At 46.5% G+C, this 22,525-nt stretch overlaps 2 protein-coding genes across 3 annotated transcripts in view; both read right to left on the bottom strand.

Moving 5' to 3' along the window:
- Positions 1–1,002: 1,002 nt before the first annotated feature.
- On the bottom strand, positions 1,003–5,454 carry LOC135817117 (mucin-4-like). The gene is made up of 2 exons (XM_065330238.1): positions 2,563–5,454; positions 1,003–2,532 (listed from the first exon to the last, which is right to left on the bottom strand). Exons 1-2 carry the CDS (start codon positions 5,141–5,143, stop codon positions 1,691–1,693), a joined length of 3,423 nt encoding a protein of 1,140 aa, XP_065186310.1. The 5' UTR covers positions 5,144–5,454; the 3' UTR covers positions 1,003–1,690.
- A 4,678-nt stretch (positions 5,455–10,132) lies between these two features.
- Positions 10,133–22,525, bottom strand: part of LOC135817115 (transient receptor potential cation channel subfamily V member 5-like) — a 19,292-nt gene continuing 6,899 nt past the window's right edge. The window contains exons 7-15 of one of the 2 annotated variants that reach the window (XM_065330236.1): positions 22,133–22,462; positions 21,335–21,577; positions 16,710–16,802; positions 16,464–16,543; positions 15,172–15,337; positions 14,630–14,696; positions 13,043–13,317; positions 10,893–11,002; positions 10,133–10,559 (exon numbers count right to left, since the gene is read on the bottom strand). In XM_065330236.1, the coding sequence (XP_065186308.1) occupies positions 10,475–10,559; positions 10,893–11,002; positions 13,043–13,317; positions 14,630–14,696; positions 15,172–15,337; positions 16,464–16,543; positions 16,710–16,802; positions 21,335–21,577; positions 22,133–22,462 (1,449 nt within the window). In that variant the 3' untranslated portion in view covers positions 10,133–10,474. The remainder of the gene's footprint in view (positions 10,560–10,892; positions 11,003–13,042; positions 13,318–14,629; positions 14,697–15,171; positions 15,338–16,463; positions 16,544–16,709; positions 16,803–21,334; positions 21,578–22,132; positions 22,463–22,525) is intronic. The other variant, XM_065330237.1, reaches the window with a different exon arrangement.

Genomic DNA, 22,525 nt, shown 5'->3' with positions numbered 1-22,525 from the left:
CTCATGACGAACACGCGGCTTTTAGTCGTAGTTCGCATGCGCTGATCCCAAACCGCGGGAATCTCCAAGTTTCAACCACCTCTGAAGCTTGGAGAGCCTCCTAAAAGTCGGAGAGGATATAAGAACAGCTCTCGAACGTTTCGGAGAGTCTCCGACTTTTCCGAGAGGATTTAAGAACGCACCCGAAGTCATGTAGCTACTCTCGCAAGTATTAGTTCTCTCCAACTCCCTCGAACTTTAAAAAAATATTGTACCCAAAGAGGTACACATCCGCAGTGGCGTTTGCGGGATGCCTCAAAAACACAAATCCTGCATGCATTGCAACTTCATGCTAATTGCAAGGCTCTGCGCTTAGACGTATGGGACAAAGGTGCCACTAACACTACAATCATCCGAGTATGGAAGTGTCGAAGTTTCTCATCCTCTGCCCTCTCACGAGCAACTGTATTTACACAGAGTCGACAAATTATGGTTAAAAAATTGTTTTAGGAACCGAGCAAAGAGCACTCACATCATTCATGCAAAGTGCACAAGGCGTACTAACGACATACACCATCCACCCAGGGCCTTGAAAGTTAAATGCTGGCCAAAAGAACATTCGGACTAGAAGACATGTTACGAGCAACGGCAGCCCAAGCTGTACTCAGTAATATGTATTAGCTATCGGAGCGCCATGGAACGCACGGAGACATGCATACACAAGCATGTCACGGAACACGACCCCATTACTAGCCGGACACAGAAACACAAAAACCACACCCCCTGGAGTGCCAAATGAGATTCAAGGCTCAATGCACTGAAAACAGGTCACCGACGATCAGGATTGTGGAAACACGTCAAGGAAGTAACCGTTCACAAACAACAACCAACACTAATACACATTGCCATAGTAACAGCACAAACAACAACCAACACTAATACACATTGCCATAGTAACAGCACAAACAACCAACACTAATACACATTGCCATAGTAACAGCACAAACAACCAACACTCACCGATACACGTTGCCATAGTAATAGCACATTTAGAACTGGAAATTCAAAAACAACAGTTACTGGTGAACAGAAATAAGTTATCAAAGCAGCCTACTAGACATAGAATAGATCAAAGTTGCGCTGGGCTATATCATCTGAAATACATGTACTGGTATACGCCAAAACAACCAAACAAGCTCAGTGTTCGATAGCCATAGAAGAATACAACTCAGTATTGTTCGGACAAGAACGCCACAGACACAAGTAGTACATTACGTCTGGTCTGCGCTGTGCAGTCACTGTGTGCGACAAAGACCGCGGACCAATGGCAGTGACACATTTCAAGCCACGTGGTCACCGGGTACGAGGTAGAGCTCTGCATCAGCCCTCAGTGACCGGTGTCCGAGTACTCAGCACACGTCCACAGGAGCATGTACACAAGCGCGCATGCACTTGAGGGGAGAGGGGGCATGCGTACGAGTAGAGTGAATGCTGTAATAATCTCTGTAAAGAAAGGGTTGTGATAGTAGAGTCGGTATATGATAAGTTGGTTACTAGTAATGGTCTGCTGTGGTCTCTGTGTAGGTTTCATGCAACATTGATGTGATATGGATAAGAAAATAGCACAGCGAAGCATGTTGCTAGAATCAAATAAAGTCAAACATCAGCAACTTTGCACTGCTGCAATCTGTGGATTAAGCTATAGTGATGTCTATACTTGCGTTTCAACTTTGGCCGCAGGAGCGGCAGAAGAATTCTGATTGACGATTGCTGCAGACTGCCGTTCACTGGCTACTGATCTGACACTGAAACGGGGCTGTGTAGCGGGACTAGGGACTTCTTCCAGGGGCTGTAAACTGTCCATGGAGATTCGCCGGCGTGCGTACGGTGACTTATGTGCATCACCCGGAGACTGGTCATCAATGCTTGGCGTGTGGCCATGATGGCTGCTACCGACCACTGGCTGGCTCACTACAGCGTGAAGTGGTCGATGGCGTGCTGCAGCTTGCACAGCCTGAGGCTGGGGCAGGGTGTGTGCCATGGACGCTCGCGAATCCGAGTACATACTCGTGCGGTGCAGCATGGTGACGTTACTCTGAGCGTAGGGTTGATCAACGAGAGTTACGCCGGACGATTGATGGTTTGATGTTGGCAAATCGGATACATGGAGTCTTGACTGCCTGGAGTTATCATTTCCCGCCGCCACCGTATTCTGATTACTCTGCAGCATTGCCATGGCAGCCGTGTACTCGTGCCGAGTCAGTACGGAGGCTGGCACTGCAGCTGACCTAGCTTGTCCAGGTGCCGTTGTCACAACGTTCTGAGGAATGGACTCATTGCGACGTGGTGGCAGAGGTCGCTCTTTGCCAGTTCGCAATGCTCCCGGCATTGACCAATTTGGATCGGCAGGAAATGGAGTGACATTCGCTCCGGAGTTGGCAGTAGCTGATACCGCTGACCTTGCCACAGCAATATTACCTGTAGAGATGTTACCTGCAGAGATGCTGCCTGTAGAGATGTTGCCTGCAGAGATGCTGCCTGTAGAGATGTTACCTGCAGAGATGCTGCCTGTAGAGATGTTACCTGCAGAGATTTTACCATGAGAGATGGTCGAAGCAGAGGCTGCTGGCTGAGAAAGAGCTATGTTGGCGGAGGAAAGGCTGGAGTGTGACGTGTTGGTGACAACACCGTTGGACTGCATGTGATGCCTGCTGGACCCACCACTAGCAAGCACCATGACTGCGTCCTCACTCCCTGAACTGTTCCCGTCACTACTGACATCACTGCTGACACTGCTGCTATACTCGCTGGCAACGGGTGGTGTGCGTGACTGCTGTATGAGCTGAGGGCCCGTCCTGGCCAACTTGGCATGCCGGCCTGATACGGCAGACGGCTGATCTGCAACACGAATCTCTGCACTGGGTACCGATTGGGAGCCAGTCTGTGCTGACTCTGTATCTGCCACGATGCTGCCTGCTGTTTGGGAAACTGGAGGGTGTGGAGGTTGAGCATGCATCTGCACTGGAGACACGGTATCTCGAGAGCTTGCCCGGTGCGCACTGTTTGTTTCATACTGAGTGCATTCCTGTGCTGCGGTACGGGCACCGACACCATCTGTCTCGTCCCCAGCAACGGATGTGTGAAAACCGGACGGCGTTGATTCGCCACTGGTGATGTAATCATGATCATGATCCACTAACGACGTCATACTGGGAGAGACACGATCAGGAGTAGTTGCAGCTGATACGACTACATAGTCATGGTCATGTTCTACATAACTAACCTTCGATACTGCGTCAGACTGTGCATCGGGTGTATCACTTCTGCTTGATACTGATTTGGCAGATTGGTTGTCGCGGTTGGAATCATTCATTGCGTCTGCCGCCAGCTGAAGCGGAGATGCCACCAGTGCTGATGGCGTAGAGTTGAGAGATCTAGCTAATGGCAGGTCGACTGACGAGTGTCTCACTAGTCTGATGTGGCGGTTGGTTGCGGATGAGAGTGACGTGGCGGGTGACTGACCTCTGAGCGGCGTCAGTGACTCGCGGTAATCCGGTGGGTCCACGGATGATTCCCGCGAGAGACTTATCGACGTCTTCGGCGATGGAGATCGCTGTCGGCTGAGCCACTCCGGCGTCCTCACTCGGCTCAGTAGAGATGTCGAGAGAGACATCATGGAACTTTGTGTTATTCGTCCATCTGTAACGTTTGAGGATGGTCCTCTATCGCTAGCAATCTTGTTTTCTTCGGTTAACTGCTTCTCTACCGACTCGTGGAGCTTGCGGCGCGCCACTTCTAGATGTTTCTGTCGCTCAACTTCATCACACAGAACCGCGTTCTTCGGCACACTGACATCATACGCCTGGAGTAGGTCTTCTAAGTACTTGCCAACACGTGCATAACTCTCTAACTCCTTGCTCTTCTGCTCCACATCATATTGCAAGCGACCGGTCTTGTCCCGCGCTTGTCGCAACAGCTGTTCATTTTCATAGTGTTCCATTTCCAATTCCTCAAACTTGTCTTTCATGTCTTCCAGCTGATAATGCAGAATGGTGATGTCTTGCTCTTGTTCGCGGATCACATCCAGCGCTTCGTCCAGCTCAACCATATCCTCGTCGACCACGGCAATTGTTTTACGACGTGGTAACGACTCGGCTTTCAGCGGCTTTCCCTCGTCCAGACCAAGGTCCAGGAGGTTTGGTGGTAGCGGTGGTGGTTCTGGTGGCCCAGTTGGCAGTGACTCTTCTAGCTGCTCATGATCAGATACTGCTTGTTCGGCTGGCGTCGGATCTGCAGGTAGTGAAGACGGCGAGGGTGACATTGATTCAACACTGACTTCAGGTATGGGGCTAATCGGAGAGCTCTCGCCATACTTGTCTGCCATGTCAGTACCGGCCGCATGGAGACTGGCCTGTCGCAGGAGCTCTACTTTGCGTTGCAGCCGCACCCGTCGTGTGCTTGCACTTGTACCATCACTGCCCTGTGGCGATGCAGCAGCCGTGTGCTGTCGTTTACCATCCACTGAGTCTTTGACATGCGCTGCTACCAGTGGCAGTAGGGGCAGGCCATTTGTATCAGCTACCTTCTCCTCTACACCATTACATGCAGTACTGACGCGGGTGCTGCTGTTTTCACCGCCCAGAGCTTCCGTACTGTTACAAGAGCCAACAGGACTAGGTTGTACATCATAGCCACTAAACTCGTGTGTTGCCTCCTCGGACTCAGCTGCTGCCACGCCATGCGCACGCGGCGTTATGGACGATGTCAGACTGCAGCTATGACCAAGTCTGTCCCTGGAATAGTGCAAGTCGATCGATCCCATTGAGCTACGACGCGGCGTGGACGTAGCGATCGGAGGAGTGTTGGTGCCCGATCCAGAGTTGCGCTTTCCACGCTTTCCACTCGTAAAGGATCTGCGCATTTCCGATCGACGCTCCTCGTCAATAGCCATGTTTCCCAGGATTTTCAACGTGTTCTCGTCGACATTCGGGTCAGTAACGACCAACTCCACTGCATTGCTGGTCGCAATTCCCAGAGAAGAGGAACGACGCGCTAGTCTACCCCCTCGACTCTCATTTCTAGCGTGCGGCGATGAACGTGAAGCAACATCGTCGACGACATGATGCACGCTAGGCGTAGCAGCGCTCTGTGCAGTGTCCTCCATTCTAGCGTGTCCAAATACTAGAAGACGGCCAGACGGTAGCAGCAGTCCACAGGAAATGGACCCTGAAATAAAATGACTAAACGGTTCAGCAAACGGTTTAGCGGGTTGATTTCGCTGCGAAGTAGACCTACGCTAGGGAAGGCCAGACAAACAACGCTGTTGCACTGGACACGTAAACAGCTTTCTGTGTTCGTAACATTCCTGTGTCGCAGACTCGTATCTACGCTACTGCGCTGGAACTAAAACTGAGAAAGGGATGATCGAAATGAAATCCACAACAAACTGAAGCCTCCACCTGATAAAGTCAAGTGAGAGCAGTTCCCGAAATGCCCCATTCCATCTCGGATATCCGCTGACTCTGTGGCACTGTATAAGTGTTATGTGGGGCACGCGGTGCAGCTAGCTACTCATCATTACTAAAGACATTAGATAGACATCAAGACACACACTCTGGTGACACGTGCACAGTCACAGGTACGCTGAGTGACACACAAGTACAAGACTTTTTAATTAATAGTACACAAGTCTGTACACGCAGTGCAGATCTACTACTGACCACTGTAGTGTAGTCATTGTTTGGGACAATGGGTGTGCGGCATGTGCGGCGCTACTACTACTAGTACTAGTACAGTAGTAGTACTACTAGCGCTGGTGCCAGTGGCACTGGCAGTGGTGGCAAAAGGCAAAACACAGGAAGCTGGAATACAGTAGGCGGCCTGGGCTTGGGGCCATCCCTAGGCCCTGTGCATGTGCCTAGATCTACAGCCCGCAGCCGTACTGGGGCCGTGGGCGCTTCGTGGATTCATTTTTGTGATCGAGTGCAGCAGAAGTCTCACGCTAGAGCTGCCATGATATGCATGCATGGATATGCGCATGCCATAACGACTTTTTTTAATTACGTCTTTGGCGTTTGGCATAAGGCCTCTGCATGCAACAGGTTACAGCTAGACACAAACTTGACAAAGGGCACTGCTGTCTGGCTACTGCAGGAAGTCCCATCGTCCTCCTCCTCGAGGCCTCGTCAACATTCGGCTTTGCTTTTTCCGGCTTAGCCGTTTTCGCATTTGCTCAGGCTTTGGCTCTACAAACCAATAATCACTGTATTGATATTATCATGTCCAACGGCGGCAACAGTCACTGAGTCAGTGTTTCTACACCATGGCCGGGGCATGATGACTGATGTAGACGCAACGACGCAATTCATTTGGATTGTGTGAGGCGCTGAGTACAGTGATCATGTTACGTAATTGTCGGCGACTTCCAAGTAAGTATGTTCCAACCGCTGTCATTTTATCCCTACACTTACAGCCTACGGCTACGGTATCACAGGCCAGGGTTGGTTGCAGCAGGTTTAGATCGCCAGTGCAGTGTCAGTGACGCGTTACGAACTAACTACTTGTGATACTGAACTGGCCATAACCACACGTACACGCAAATGCCGCAAATGCCGCTGTGCCTGGAATTATCTCCTTGATTTAGGCAATTATTTGCCTTATTCAGTTATTGGAACCTGGTTAGCTCACCTAGAAGGCTAGATGGGTACCACTGCTACAGGAGATCTACTAAGTACTAGGTATGGAGGCTCCGAGCAACCATCACAAGCGCAGCAGGTGGACATACCAACACAGTAGATCTACCTATGAATGAAAATAACTCATGTTATCAGGCAGAGCCGAGCTAGCAGACACATATTTAGCAGTTTAGGGAAAGCTCGTCCCACTTTTAGGGTCACGGAGTTCAACTACACTACAGACGTCAGCTCCCAGGTGTTTACCTTTGTCGATAACGATGATTTATCATGATTATGTGGCACACCTCCTTGCCAAATAACTGTTCATCCAAATATCATCACACACAAAAGCGGATTTTACCTCCCTCAGCCTAGCCCTACAAGTACATGTACATGTAGCCTAGCCTTACAAGTACAAGTACAGTAGATATCGGTTATAAAGTCATCGACATAGTAATAAACCGGCTATATTGATACAAAAGCAAAACCAGAAAAAGCCAGTCAAATATCATTATAACCAATATATCAGATATAGCGATAACTCGGCTATAAGGATACAGAATCACAAAACACCTCTTTGACTTTGTACAGAAAAAATATCGTCTATAATGAAAGCAACACACGAGTGTGAGGCATTGATGTCTCGACTTGGAGCCACATGTATGTTTTCATAGTGTATTCTGGTCTGATGCTTCCTGGATGATGCCTTAGCAGCCAAGAAGTTCTCCGCTCTAGACTGGAGAAGGTGCAGCAGCATGCATCATGTATCAGAAATATTCAGTACGCTACATTAGCGCGATCGAGTACCCACACGTGTATAATGTGTATGTATGACGCGCGCAGTTGAAAATCGCCTGTAGTGATATACCGGTTATAGTGATAAATGTGAAAAATCAGAAGGGCACTTTATAACCAATATCTACTGTACTAGTAGCTCAGCCTATTTTTAGCTCTGATAACACGACTGAAACGGCTGAAACAGACTGAAACACTACTGAAACGGCGTCGCAAACAATCTTCACTCCAGTGTATACATGTAGCAGGTGTACAGTTATCGGGTTATCATGGTTATGAGGTGTAGACTGTCTGTAGTGTAGTGTCGGCATATGTGTGATCAAGGTGATATCCCCCCCCCCCCCGACACCTACAATACAGTCATACATGTACAGTCATGTACAATTGTAATCATGGTAATGTATCTCCACAAGAAGAACCATTCTATAGCATAAGCGGAAGGATTCCTGAAAGACTAAGTGGACAACGCCATTTTGAAAGTGTGTTCTAAAAAATGAGAGTGGGGAAAATGGGTTGTGGTAAGGAACAGTGCCTGTCAGAATGAAAAGAATGCAAAGAAAAACTCATGCTGACATTCTTCATACCCACTCCAAGGCATTGGATAGGATTCCTGACCTACTACTACTGTACTAGTATTACTTGAGTATTAGTGTACCAGGATCAACATGCACACTGTGTCAGTAGTAGTACCCGAAGATAAGTGCCGGACTGGGCATGCAAACACCACAATAATACATACAGGTGTAGTTGAGGCTTGTGGCTCAATGTAGTTGAGAGGTGCTGCTCGGTGCCACACAGTCACTGGTCATAGTATGGTCCTATGGATTGTGCCTTTTGTATGAGACCAGCTGGAGAATGTGCCATCACACAATCCTGGCATTCAATGCATTCCAATGTGGCAACATTGTCTTGAACAGTGAGCCAGGGAGTGCAGTGTGGCACTCACTGATTTGATTAAATTACAAGTGAAGATTCTGAAGAGTGAAACTCACACAACCTTTGAAGGCTTTCTCCCCACTGGCCATACAGCTAGCACTGAACTCTGTACTCAGACACTCTGTAGAAAGTAGAAAGGCGGAACTCTAGACATACCGTACAACAATGTAACACGTCATGTGATAAATCTTTGGATCAAGTAACTAACAAAGAGTATCCTACATAGCACATGCACATGTAGTCAATTCTATGCATTGTTGTCATGTTCACTCATATCTCCCGTATCAGGGTGGTCCCGGAACTGGGCATTGCCCATAACTTGGAGATGCCCCTAACTGGGAAGCACGCACATGTAGACTACCTGTACATGTACATGTACGTGTTGATGGAGAAGCGCTGGCGATCTGGTATATGTATCTGATGTCACTGATCTGGTATATTATGTATCTGATGTCACTGATCTGGTATATGTATCTGATGTCACTGATCTGGTATATGTATCTGATGTCACTGATCTGGTATATGTATCTGATGTCACTGATCTGGTATATGTATCTGATGTCACTGATCTGGTATATGTATCTGATGTCACTGATCTGGTATATGTATCTGATGTCACTGATCTGGTATATGTATCTGATGTCACTGATCTGGTATATGTATCTGATGTCACTGATCTGGTATATGTATCTGATGTCACTGATCTGGTATATGTATCTGATGTCACTGATCTGGTATATGTATCTGATGTCACTGATCTGGTATATGTATCTGATGTCACTGATCTGGTATATGTATCTGATGTCACTGATCTGGTATATGTATATCTGATGTCACTGATCTGGTATATGTATATCTGATGTCACTGATCTGGTATATGTATCTGATGTCACTGATCTGGTATATGTATCTGATGTCACTGATCTGGTATATGTATCTGATGTCACTGATCTGGTATATGTATATCTGATGTCACTGATCTGGTATATGTATATCTGATGTCACTGATCTGGTATATGTATCTGATGTCACTGATCTGGTATATGTATCTGATGTCACTGATCTGGTATATGTATCTGATGTCACTGATCTGGTATATGTATCTGATGTCACTGATCTGGTATATGTATCTGATGCCACTGATCTGGCATATGTATCTGATGTCACTGATCTGGTATATGTATATCTGATGTCACTGATCTGGTATATGTATATCTGATGTCACTGATCTGGTATATGTATCTGATGTCACTGATCTGGTATATGTATCTGATGTCACTGATCTGGTATATGTATCTGATGTCACTGATCTGGTATATGTATCTGATGTCACTGATCTGGTATATGTATCTGATGCCACTGATCTGGCATATGTATCTGATGTCACTGATCTGGTATATGTATATCTGATGTCACTGATCTGGTATATGTATCTGATGTCACTGTTTCCACAACATTGGCAAAAGAGTACCACAGGTGCTCCGTAGACCGAGGTGCCCGCAATTATTTCAATTATTTCAAGGTTCGGATAATAGAGATACTGCATGTATATCATGACTCTATGTATATGTGTGAGTGTACAGTGTACGGTGTACAGTGTGTCTGTACAATCATGTACCCTGTACAGTGTACATGTATGGGTGTACACTGTACACCCATACATGTACATATAGAAGTGTCATGTGTACCCTCCCTCCCCTCCCCTCCCCCCCCCCCCCCTCCATCTCTGCTCTTTATGCAAATTTGGATGATTCAAGTAATTCTTTGATTGAAGTCACATTGAATAGGTCAAAGTTCATATCCAGAGTATGATCAGAAGAAGAAAAAAACCTGTGCTCATGTGGAATCTCAAGCCCGACATAGTACATGTATAGTGTATAGAGTATAATCACGGTACTTGTAGGCAAATCAACTTTTTTAGTGCTCTCACTACACAACTATTAAAGAGACGTTTAAAATGATCAGTTATCATCAGCGTTGATGATCTGCACTGCATGTCTTACACGTATGGTGCACGACATACATGCTATCCATTTATGGGACATCACACGTCTTCCAACCATCTCCATTCGGCGATGATTTGTCCACACTCAGCAAGGTGGGCGATGCGGAGTAAACCGACAGCCCTGGTTGGTACCATGGCCATTTGATGCTTTCTGCGAAATGCACAGAAACCTGCAGCGTAAAGAGTCAAGAGCAAGCCGATAAGGCAATGTGATACAATAACATTTAGCCTACGTGATCCATGCATTAGACTGATGCATTACAATACCTCAAACAAGGGGTATCGTAGGGCTGAGTGATATCCACAGTGTGTGCTTGTAAAGACGTTGGTGTGTGTGTGTGTGTGTGTGTGTGTGCACGTGTGTGTGTGTGTGTGTGTGTGTGCACGTGTGCCTGCACGCATGCGTGTCCATGTGTGTATGTGTGGGAAGGGGGGGGGGGGGTGGTGGTGCATGGACATCGTATGCATGAAGCATGTCACGACACTTTGATCAGTCTGCATACCGTTTGTTGGCACCCAAGCCCAGCTCCTCGCCATGGCGACCAATCTTCATCATTTTGGCCGGCAACATCCAGGAGAGACGACGCTCAATGAAAATTAGACTGGCTGTCACCTGAGGGAACGTAACGTAAGTAAAGTTTGCACATCCGCGTTACCATCGGCTTACGATTGTGTTGAGAACACAACCATGCAGCTTAGAGAAGTTTCGCTTCTGCCAGGCCACCTCCATGGCTGATTATACCAGGGTGGTAGAGGGAACGTGAGAGGCGTAACATTACATCACGTACTACAAGCTATACATATACAAAGCATACAGGTACACTCAAACGTCTCTTATCTGGACGCCTCAGATACGGGCACCTTCTCTCTACCGGGCACCTTCAGCTTGAGTTCCTATGGCAAAAATGCTTCGAATTTGGGAGGTTTGAGCTTTTTTCATATGCGCAAGTGCTTATTTGTCACTGCCAGCCTGTGTAATCCACACATTGTTATCAATGGATTCTTTTTGTATCCTGAATATGTGCAATATGTGCCAAATAAACTTCTTCAAAAAATGATATGATACGTCATGGTAGATGACTTATCCGGAGATACGGGCAAATCTGAGATACGGGCAGTGCCGGGTCCCAAGGTGTCCGGATAAGAGACATCCGAGCGTATAACAGAATGATATCAACATGATCTGGTGATACATGCATGTTGTAAACTAGTGTTGAAACGAATAATCGAAAAATCGAATAATTTAGAATATTCGTGGGGTGAACGAATAATCGAATAGTCGTAGGAATTATCAGAAATCGAAAAAAAAAAAATAGGTCTATGCTCAGTGCTGACCCTGCTGATATTTGCACGGCGTAGATCTGCTCATAGTATTTCTTCTCAATCTCCTCTCCTCCAAGTTTTAATCTCCTATCGGTATATAGTAATACTTCTGTTCTTTCCATACGAGGGAAACATGGATGCAGTGAATGTGATTTTCGGTCTTTGACCACTTTCGACCAAGACCCTATGCAGAGCTGGATCAGGCGTTGCACACTCTGGGGGGTTATGTACTCTTTTTATCTTGGCGGTATAGGTTAACCGGTTTTGCACCTCCACATAACAAAATCCGATATTAATCAGCAAAAAAAATTTTTTTTAACTACTTAAAAAGTGCTGAGAAAGTGTTGAAAAATGCCATCATGTGTATGATAGAATATAGATTATTCGTTCGAAGAATCCGTGTTCGGTTTAAACACTATTGTAAACCAATGCTTTTGTATTCACACATTTGATCGGAATGCTTTTGAGGCACGAAAAGGGCATGCCGAGACGGCCATTGCATAGTCGTGTGGTCTTGGAGGCATCTTAGCTGCCTGACTGCACATGGACGTTCTCTCTTAGGACCAATTTACATGACAGGGGTGGCTTTTGCCGAAAAGCAAGGCCGCAATGATGCAATTCTGAGAGCATGCAGGCGGAGGGGAAAATCGAAATTCGATTTGTTTGTGGTTGTTGTGTTTATTTTAATTCGCAAACCAAACGGGCAGATCTGCCCAATGAAAAGGTGGCGAAATTTCACAGGGAGCATGGCAGGACAGCTCCTGCCCTGAAAAGAACGTAGCTCAATGGCTGCTAGGTATAGTACTTTGAAGTATGTACGGTGGAGAGTGAACACATGAACTAGTAGCCACTGTGCAAAACGGTCAACCGGTCGTTTCTAAACGGTTATATAACCGGCAATTAAAGCCGCTTTCTGTTCACCCCTATAATACGACATACCAGAAGAAGCTGTTTTGTTGCGTGGTTGCCATGGTAGCATGGCAGTGTAATATCACCACACGTTGTGTAGATAAGACTCGGATTAAGAGCCTGAGTTTACCTTGAAGTAAAATGAAAACAAGATCAGAACCTTTACTAGTTTGAGGGAAAGAAAAGAAGATTTTATGACTTGGGGCTCCCCGCGTGCTAGAGTGTACGTGAAGTGTGTGGGTACAGTGAGGGCTGCGTCCCACCCGCCTGTGTGGATTCACAGGAAGTGTGAGTTACGAAGTCTGAAGAAAATGTTGAACAGTCTAAAAAAAAAAGATCAGAACCATACACATTATCCGTTGTTTGCAAACTTGTGAACTCTTCGTCCTTCTCCATTTTCCTTTTTGCTGTGTAGACCTACCAGAGTTTTCCAGTTGACGTCGGCATTCTCCAATAGTTTATCTTGCCTATGCTGCATGGTAGCGATGAGGAAGTTGATCAGCAGAAGATACGAGATGATCAGAAATAAGATCATGTAGACAGCGATCCAACCGGCCACTTTGGTTTGCCGTATTTCGGCAGTGGACACGTCGGTGAGGCCCAGGGACATGCGGAACAACGTGAGCATCGCGCGCCAGAATCCGGAGAACTTGAGCGGACTGGACGGAGCTGCTTCCTGAAACAGGATGTAAAACACTGTGTGCAAACGCAGAACAGAGTGCACGGATATGGGTATGATAAAACAATGTGTGTAAAGATAGCAGCTCAGAGCACAGATACAAATACGCTAAAACAGTTTTTAAACATGCCAATTAATATGCGCTTTCATTACCAATTGAGTAGGTACTGGTGATAGTAATACTTGCCCATGTATGTCCCACATTTAGATTCAATCCAGCTAAGTGCCACACAGCTAAAGATGTAAGCACTCAGGCCGGGCTGCAAAAACTGCAGCAGATGAAACCAAAATCGATATGGTTTGATGTTTTGTCTAGGTCGGAAAGTCAATACTCGACAGTTATTTTGAACCCTGCAGCCTGCCCCACCCCAAACATATGCTCCTCTATTAAATACCGCAATCTCGAATAGTGCCCCAGTCTCTAAGAGCCAGTGAAAAAATGAAGCCCTCACTTGAATAGCCCCGCCCCCCCCCCCCCCTCCCTCGGGCTTGTATCCTAGCATTTGTGCAAGTTTCAGGTGTTCTTTTGCTAATATGCTTGTCCATGTCACTGAACTGGTGGTTTCAGGAACAAAATCGCAGTTCTTGTTGCCCATTCTGTTGAGTCGTGATAGTTTACAATACAATTTAGGCTCTGTTTTTCTTTGCCTTCTTTGCTTTTATGCTGGATGACACAAATGTACCAGCCTTGAGAAATAGTGCCCTCTCTTGAATAGTGCCCTCCCTTTAATAGTGCCGTCCCTTGAATAGTGCCCTCCCTTGAATAGTGCCCTCCCTTGAATAGTGCCCTCTCTTGAATAGTGCCCTCTCTTGAATAGTACCCTCTCTTGAATAGTGCCCTCCCTTGAATAGTGCCCTCCCTTTAATAGTGCCCTCTCTTGAATAGTGCCCTCTCTTGAATAGTGCCCTCCCTTTAATAGTGCCCTCCCTTTAATAGTGCCCTCCCTTTAATAGTGCCCTTTTTGGGATGGGCATTAAAACAAATAGTGGCCCAGGGGCACTAATCGCACGAGTACGGTAATCACTATAATTGTAGTGAACAGTGCCTAGAAGCCTCGGACACAGTAATTTCCCGGTGAATACGGCACACTGGTGTCTCTGATAGGCAGGACAGAAATGTGCTCTGCGGCCTTTAATCCAAACATGTCTGCACACCCTTACGAATATGTATTTCAGTACAGACAAGAAAGAAAGGCTGGGGTCGCAGACAGTACCCCAGCGTATCAAATGGCTATAGCAGGCAAGCAGCTTGCCATCTTGAAAAACCACAGGCAAGTGGCTTGATCGCTACAGCGCCTATCATAACAGATATGCACAGGCCCGACTCACCAAGACTGAATCCAATCAAGGTCTTCATGAAAATGATACAAAACCGCGGAATATCCTTGAAGAATATCTGCCGGGCACAAACAGAGAGAAGAGAATGCCGAACGGATGTCAAACCACGGAGAAAAGAGTGGTCAGTTTTGAGGAAGTACCAAGCTATCTCCTAATCTACAACTGAGGTGTTTAGTCATTGTCATGTGTGCCACGGTGGTACACTCTTTGAGGCAGAAGTACGGACATCAACAAGGATTTCCAATGAACCCTTGTAAATTGCAATTGCGCTAAGCAAACCGTCTCTGCACCCACAGCTGCTTTGGGGTTCGATCACCTTTCTGCACTTTTGCCAATGGCACTCTTGCGCAGTCCATGGTGAACAAGACACAATGGCAAAGAAATTCAGACCTGTATTGGCCATGCTTTTACCTGTACCCAAACTCAGCAATCAGTCGGGACCACCATACAATGTCCATAACCCTGTGTAAAGTGTCCACATTTGCTCTATCACCACCACAAGTCCAGCTGTACATGTGTTGCAATGCACATACCTCTTCCAGGGAGAGCAGATAATGTCCCAGTGGTTTGAAGCATCTCCCATAGGTGAGTGTGTATAACCAGGCCATTAGCACGATCCAAGACAACACCACATCCTCGTAGTCCGATCCAATCACTCGCAGGACAGCTGCCACCAGAATCAGAAGAAGGTACATCCACCTGTACCCAGACAAACACAAACACACACACACACACACACACACACACACACACACACGCACCTTTTTGGACCTTTTGACGCCCATCGCCAGAGGCGATGATAGCGATGCTACAGCAAAGCCATAGCAGCTTGTGCTGGGATTGCACCATTCAACAGCTTGCAAGGCCGAAGAATTGACCGCCACTACTCAGCCTGGTCTACACCACACAGCTATGAAGTGGCTTTTCTGGCCAGTGAATCCCTACTTTTTGGTTTTTTTCCTTTTTTTACGCACACACATCACACCACATACTCCGGCATGCACTGGCTGTTGGTAACCACCCAGGAGAATGAAAGAAAAGTCAGGAAGAGTCTGAGAAAGAGAAGAAAGACATGTGTGACCATTATCGTCGGGAATCGAACCCGCAACCTATCGATTGGAAATCGCTGCATATACCACTGCACCATATGGGACACACACACACACACGCACTCACACGCACGCACACACACACGCACGCCCACACATGCACACACGCAGGCGCACACGCACACACTCACACACACACGTGCACGCACACACACACACACACACACACACACACACACACACATGCATAACTTTTAGCGTCTTGTATTGAAGCCTGTCTCGCTTAATGGTTTTTGTGAATGTGTTTTTGTTTTGAGGGGACGACGGTGTTTCCCCCGAAACGAACTTGTTCGTTTCGTGGGTTTCTGCAAACATGCGTGATGCTCCCTTATATAGTACATGTGAGTTTCACCATGCACATTGTTTTTGTGAATGTGTTTTTGTTTTGAGGGAACGACGGTGTTTCCCCCGAAACGAACTTGTTCGTTTCGTGGGTTTCTGCAAACATGCGTGATGCTCCCTTATATAGTACATGTGAGTTTCACCATGCACATTGTTTTTGTGAATGTGTTTTTGTTTTGAGGGAACGACGGTGTTTCCCCCGAAACGAACTTGTTCGTTTCGTGGGTTTCTGCAAACATGCGTGATGCTCCCTTATATAGTACATGTGAGTTTCACCATTCACACAAATCAATAATTATATGATGTAAGAAGTCATGTGACCAAGGGAAATACCCTCCGGGTACAGTATTCCTGCAGTGTACCGAGACACGTACTTGAACGCTGTGAACCAGATTCCTCTGCATATCCAGCCATAGGACAGGGCCTGCGAGCCTAGGCGTACAAAGTCACGGATCTGCAGGTACAGAATCACGGGATGGACAACGGCACAAAAAAACTCGTAAGGACGAGAGAACACCACTGTGATAGAAATAGGGCACAATTGATACAGGCCTGATCAAAACTGGTCCAGTTTGACGGTACAAAAATTGGATGTTTTCAAAATTTCAAAGTATGGATACCTCAAAAGCCAGCTGCAGGAATGTGTTGGCCAGGACAAAGACTTCTCCTACTGCCCGTAGGTAGTCCTCTGTGGACGTGTATGCCGCGGCAATCTACAGACAAGCGGGAAAAGAAAGGAAAAAGACACTGTAAGAAGAACTTGTTCTAAAGAGTGATGGCAGTGATGGCAGTGATGGCAGACATGGCAGTGATGGCAGTGATGGCAGACATGGCGCTTCAAAGTAGTCGCCTGATTCATAGGCATCGGTCTGCGTCAGGTTCCCCACAAAATGAGCTAGGGAAATTGGCAGATCATATGGGACCAGATCAACCAAGAAAATTCTAAATTCCTTTGTTTAGTTAATGATCCATGACAAGGTTACATGCATCCATCATCATTATCAATTCCCGTAGCTATGCAGAAGACGTTACTTCAGTAACGTCTGGCGCTAGCCAGAGTCCACACAGCTTTAATTCCCGTAGCTATGCAGAAGACGTTACTTCAGTAACGTCTGGCGCTAGCCAGGGTCCACACAGCTTTAATTTGGTATTTGTTTGTGTGTTTGTTTGTTTGTTTGTTTGTGTCACGCCTGGCGCTATCCCGTATCTGTCCCGTATCTGTCCCGTATCTGTGACTACAAAGGCTCTACAGGATTGTACATAACAGCTGTCCACAATATTTGTGGGCTCCTGTATCTGTCCCGTACCGTACCAATATTCGTCGTATTATGCATACGACTCCCTGATGTGGAGTGGGATTTGGAAAGAAATAGGGAGACGAGGAGGAAATTAAATTAGAATAGACGCCGATTAGGTGATAGGATGCGTCAGCATAAACATACTTTGGAAGAGAGATCCCGTCGTCTCCAAAATAAGCGTGAACGAGCGATTCAGTGCCGGTCACAGGAAACGTCGGAAGAGTGATCCCGTCGACTCCAGAACGCCCGTGATCGGTAGAGTCCGGCGGTACCAGGCAACGTCAGGACAGACATCCCGTTGAGTCCAGAACGCCCGTGATCGGCAGAGTCTAAGCCGGTCCCAGGAAACGTCAGGACAGACATCCCGTCGAGTCCAGAACGCCCGTGATCGGCAGAGTCAGCGCCGGTCCCAGTAAACGTCAGGACAGACATCCCGTCGACGCGCAGAAAAACTAAATCTGCAGCCTCTTTTGCCGTCGAACAGGATACGTATTTATATAGGAGACTGTAAAGTTATGTAATGTCCAAATTTCGACGTGAGCAGCAGGTCACTCGCGTTGATTTTTTGCGACGTGCGAGCCAAATAACGCGAGCTGAACTTTCGCGTCGCAGACATCCCGTCGACGCGCAGAAAAACTAAATCTGCAGCCTCTTTTGCCGTCGGACAGGATACGTATTTTAGGAGACTGTAAAGTTATGTAATGTGCTCCACAGGCAACCATGCATTCGGCGTCGTCATTGGCTCAACAGGTCAATGTACATGTATTACTACAAAAAGGCCAGAAAATCCGATTCCTGTATTAAAATCAACTAATGTTCGCTGGCGATTTAATTTCGCTGATTTCGCCGCTTGGTACCAACCGGCCAAAGTAAATCGCAGGCCAACGTTTGTCATATAGGCAAATGATGCATGATTGAGCAATGGATGCATGTGAGAGCAAAAATACCGATCGATTTCAAATTTGACGTGAAACTGCGCGTCACGTCGGAAATAACGTGCATCTTAACCTCTCTAATCGAGAGGTTTCTATTTCTCATCGGCCAAAATTTGTTGATTTACAATATAAGGAGATAAAAATTAAAGAAGGAGCAAAACAAAAGTAGATGATTATTAGAGAAACAACAATCCGCAATAAATTCTGCAAATACTTTTGAAGAGAGATCCCGTCGTCTCCAAAATAAGCGTGAACGAGCGATTCAGTGCCGGTCACAGGAAACGTCGGAAGAGTGATCCCGTCGACTCCAGAACGCCCGTGATCGGTAGAGTCCGGCGGTACCAGGCAACGTCAGGACAGACATCCCGTTGAGTCCAGAACGCCCGTGATCGGCAGAGTCTAAGCCGGTCCCAGGAAACGTCAGGACAGACATCCCGTCGAGTCCAGAACGCCCGTGATCGGCAGAGTCAGCGCCGGTCCCAGTAAACGTCAGGACAGACATCCCGTCGACGCGCAGAAAAACTAAATCTGCAGCCTCTTTTGCCGTCGAACAGGATACGTATTTATATAGGAGACTGTAAAGTTATGTAATGTCCAAATTTCGACGTGAGCAGCAGGTCACTCGCGTTGATTTTTTGCGACGTGCGAGCCAAATAACGCGAGCTGAACTTTCGCGTCGCAGACATCCCGTCGACGCGCAGAAAAACTAAATCTGCAGCCTCTTTTGCCGTCGGACAGGATACGTATTTTAGGAGACTGTAAAGTTATGTAATGTGCTCCACAGGCAACCATGCATTCGGCGTCGTCATTGGCTCAACAGGTCAATGTACATGTATTACTACAAAAAGGCCAGAAAATCCGATTCCTGTATTAAAATCAACTAATGTTCGCTGGCGATTTAATTTCGCTGATTTCGCCGCTTGGTACCAACCGGCCAAAGTAAATCGCAGGCCAACGTTTGTCATATAGGCAAATGATGCATGATTGAGCAATGGATGCATGTGAGAGCAAAAATACCGATCGATTTCAAATTTGACGTGAAACTGCGCGTCACGTCGGAAATAACGTGCATCTTAACCTCTCTAATCGAGAGGTTTCTATTTCTCATCGGCCAAAATTTGTTGATTTACAATATAAGGAGATAAAAATTAAAGAAGGAGCAAAACAAAAGTAGATGATTATTAGAGAAACAACAATCCGCAATAAATTCTGCAAATACTTTTGCCTAACTCATAATATTCAAACCGATTGAAACGTTTTTGCAATACAATGATGTGGCCAATCAACGGAAAAAGACAATTCCATCAGTTCTTATAACATGTACGATGAGCTAGGCAAAAAAGCATAAAAGCATAGCGTAGGGCCCTGAGCTTCCAAGCTCTCTCGTTTGGTATTCGTTTGTTTGTTTGTGTCATGCCTGGCGCTATCCTGTATCTGTCCCGTACCGTACCGTACCAAACACAGCCGGCCACATACAGCTGGCCGCAATATTCAAATAGGGCTTTCAAATGCAAGATCATAACGTGAAGCAACTTGGAAGAATGAGTATGAATGCGAAGTGTATGGGGGAATGCATGTAGGGCGATAGTGCGGGTTCGAATCTCAGGTCATGCCTGAAAAAATAGGAGAATTGAAAAATTTATAACATCCCTATGCTTTTTTGCATAGGTCATCAAGGCGGTAGACGGTGTCGTATTACCCTCGACCGTACCTGTCCCGTACCGTACCATCAAAGACGGCTGGCCACAATGCATATTCAAATAGGGCTTTCAAATGCAAGATCATAACGTGAAGCAACTTGGAAGAATTAGTATGTATGCGAAGTGTATCGGGGGATGCATGCAGGGCGATAGTGCGGGTTCGAATCCCAGGTTATGTCTTTAAAAAAGAAGGAGAATTTTATAAGAATTTATAACATCCCTATCCTTTTTTTGTCTAGGTCATCAAGGCAAAAAAGCATAGCGTAGGGCCCTGAGCTTCCAAGCTCTCTCGTTTATAGTATGCAAAGGTTGGTGGTGGTGATCAGCATGCTACAGTAGCTACAGTCACCTTGGCTAATAACGACTGCGGATAAAACGACAATTCACGAATAACGACTGCGGATAAAACGACAATTCGCGAATAACGACAGGATTTCCATGCCCAGAGCAAAGTCCCATGTAACTGTAATACATATACCGTATTTCCCTGATTAAAGGTCGCACTCGATTATAAGTCGCACCCCCATTTCCAGGTTTGAGCAATATTGTTTTGATATATTGAGTTCAGTAGTAAGTCATGCTCGATTGTAAGTCATGCTCGATTGTAAGTCATGCTCGATTGTAAGTCATGCTCGATTGTAAGTCATGCTCGATTGTAAGTCATGCTCGATTGTAAGTCATGCTCGATTGTAAGTCATGCTCGATTGTAAGTCATGCTCGATTGTAAGTCATGCTCGATTGTAAGTCACACCCCCTTTTTCACCCTTGATTTTTAGTTTAAAAAGATGCGACCTATAATCGGGGAAATACGGTAATGAGACTTTGGGTATAAGCACACTTCGCGAATAAGGACATTTTTCTGATGCCCCCCGCCTAGTGTCGTTATACGCAAAGTTGACTGTACTTCAAAGTAGTTACTTCAAAGTAGTTACTTCAAAGTAGTTAGTTTGTTGTGCCAAGAACCAGCACAGCGCGTTAGTCGTAAATCCACTACTAAAAAGAGAAGCAGTCTCAAAACACACTGGTTGTAGCTTGGATTACAAAATGTAGATACCATAATCCCTAAGTGGCAGGAGGAAGGAAATGAGCGGTTACCACTGTCCCGTAGGAACTAAGATGCAGTACTGCAAGCAGGCACCTTCTCTATAGTATACTACACACTCACTTGAAAGCAGCACAGCCTGTATGTAGCCACAAGAGACGTACGGGTCATCATCATCTCGAGCTGAATGATTTTCAAAATCATTTGTTTGAAAAATCACACACTTCATCTTCTCACGCGCCCACATCATCATCTAGTGCATCAACTCACCGGCACAGTGCGTTTCATGAGCGGCATGCAGTATCTTGCGGTTGCGTTGTATGTACTTGTATTGGCTGCATCATAGCCATGGCATGCGGATAGCCTGACTGGCCTGTAGAACACAACCAGGCTCAGCACCACCATATACAGAAGGTTGTACATGAGCAGTACGGAGAAACCAATGAAACCATACTGCATCCACTTCAGGTCTACCAACTGCTGTATCGGTGTTGTGTCCAACAGCTGCCATGCCTACACATGGACATGGCCAGGAAGAGGAGAGAGAGAGAGAGACAGAGAGAGAGAGAGAGAGGAGATTGAGAGAGAGAGGAGATTGAGAGTGAGAGAGGAAGGGGAGAGAGAAAGGGGGAGAGAGAGAGAGTGAGAGAGAGAGAGTGAGCATACACACACACACACACACACACACACACACACACACAGAGACACACAGAGAGACAGAGAGACAGATAGAAAGACACACATACACACACACAAACAGACAAAGAAGAGGGAGAAACCGAAGGAGAGGAACACAGTCCAAAGCGGCCACACTGATGTAGTCCAGCACATAGATAGATGGTTATTCGTCAATAAAAAGAGTGTAAAAAGGCAGTCCAGTGGTGGCGGTTGAGCTGATGCAGTGATGGAGAAGTAATGTTAGACTTACGATTACAACAGTAGCATCAACAGCAGCAATAGCCATAATGGTGCTAACCACAGGGACATTGACATCCCTGGAGGTTACGCACCTGTAATCCATAATGTTCACAAGGCAGTGCTGAAATAGAGCGAAATGCCCAGGCTCACCTTGACGTGTGAAATGCCCAGTCTCACCTTAACGTGTGGGCTACAGATAATTACTTCAAGGACTGTAGCAGGGAATTTGCGTTCTTGTTTCTTGAGGGACCTTGGCTGCTGCTGCTGCAGTTGCTCTTGCTGTTGCTGCTGCTCTTGTTGTGCCTGCGACTGCTGCGACTGCTGCTGCTGCTGAAGTTGTTGTTGTTGTTGTTGTTGTTGTTGTTGTTTCTGTTCGGATACAAAGTCTAGATCCTCCAGGTTGTAAGCCACGGTGTGAACACTGGCATACGTGATGACATCATGACGCCGACCAGGGGAATTGACCAGGTAGTGAAACACCTGTCACAGTTAGGATAAGTCAACATCAGGCAGTGTGTCATCAGGCAGTGTGTCGGAAATCAC

Source organism: Sycon ciliatum, chromosome 5 (assembly GCF_964019385.1).
Source record: "Sycon ciliatum chromosome 5, ocSycCili1.1, whole genome shotgun sequence".
In the NCBI taxonomy this organism is placed as follows: Eukaryota; Metazoa; Porifera; class Calcarea; order Leucosolenida; family Sycettidae; genus Sycon; species Sycon ciliatum.
Note: the sequence above shows the minus strand (reverse complement) of the source record. Positions and strands in the feature narration are given on the sequence as shown.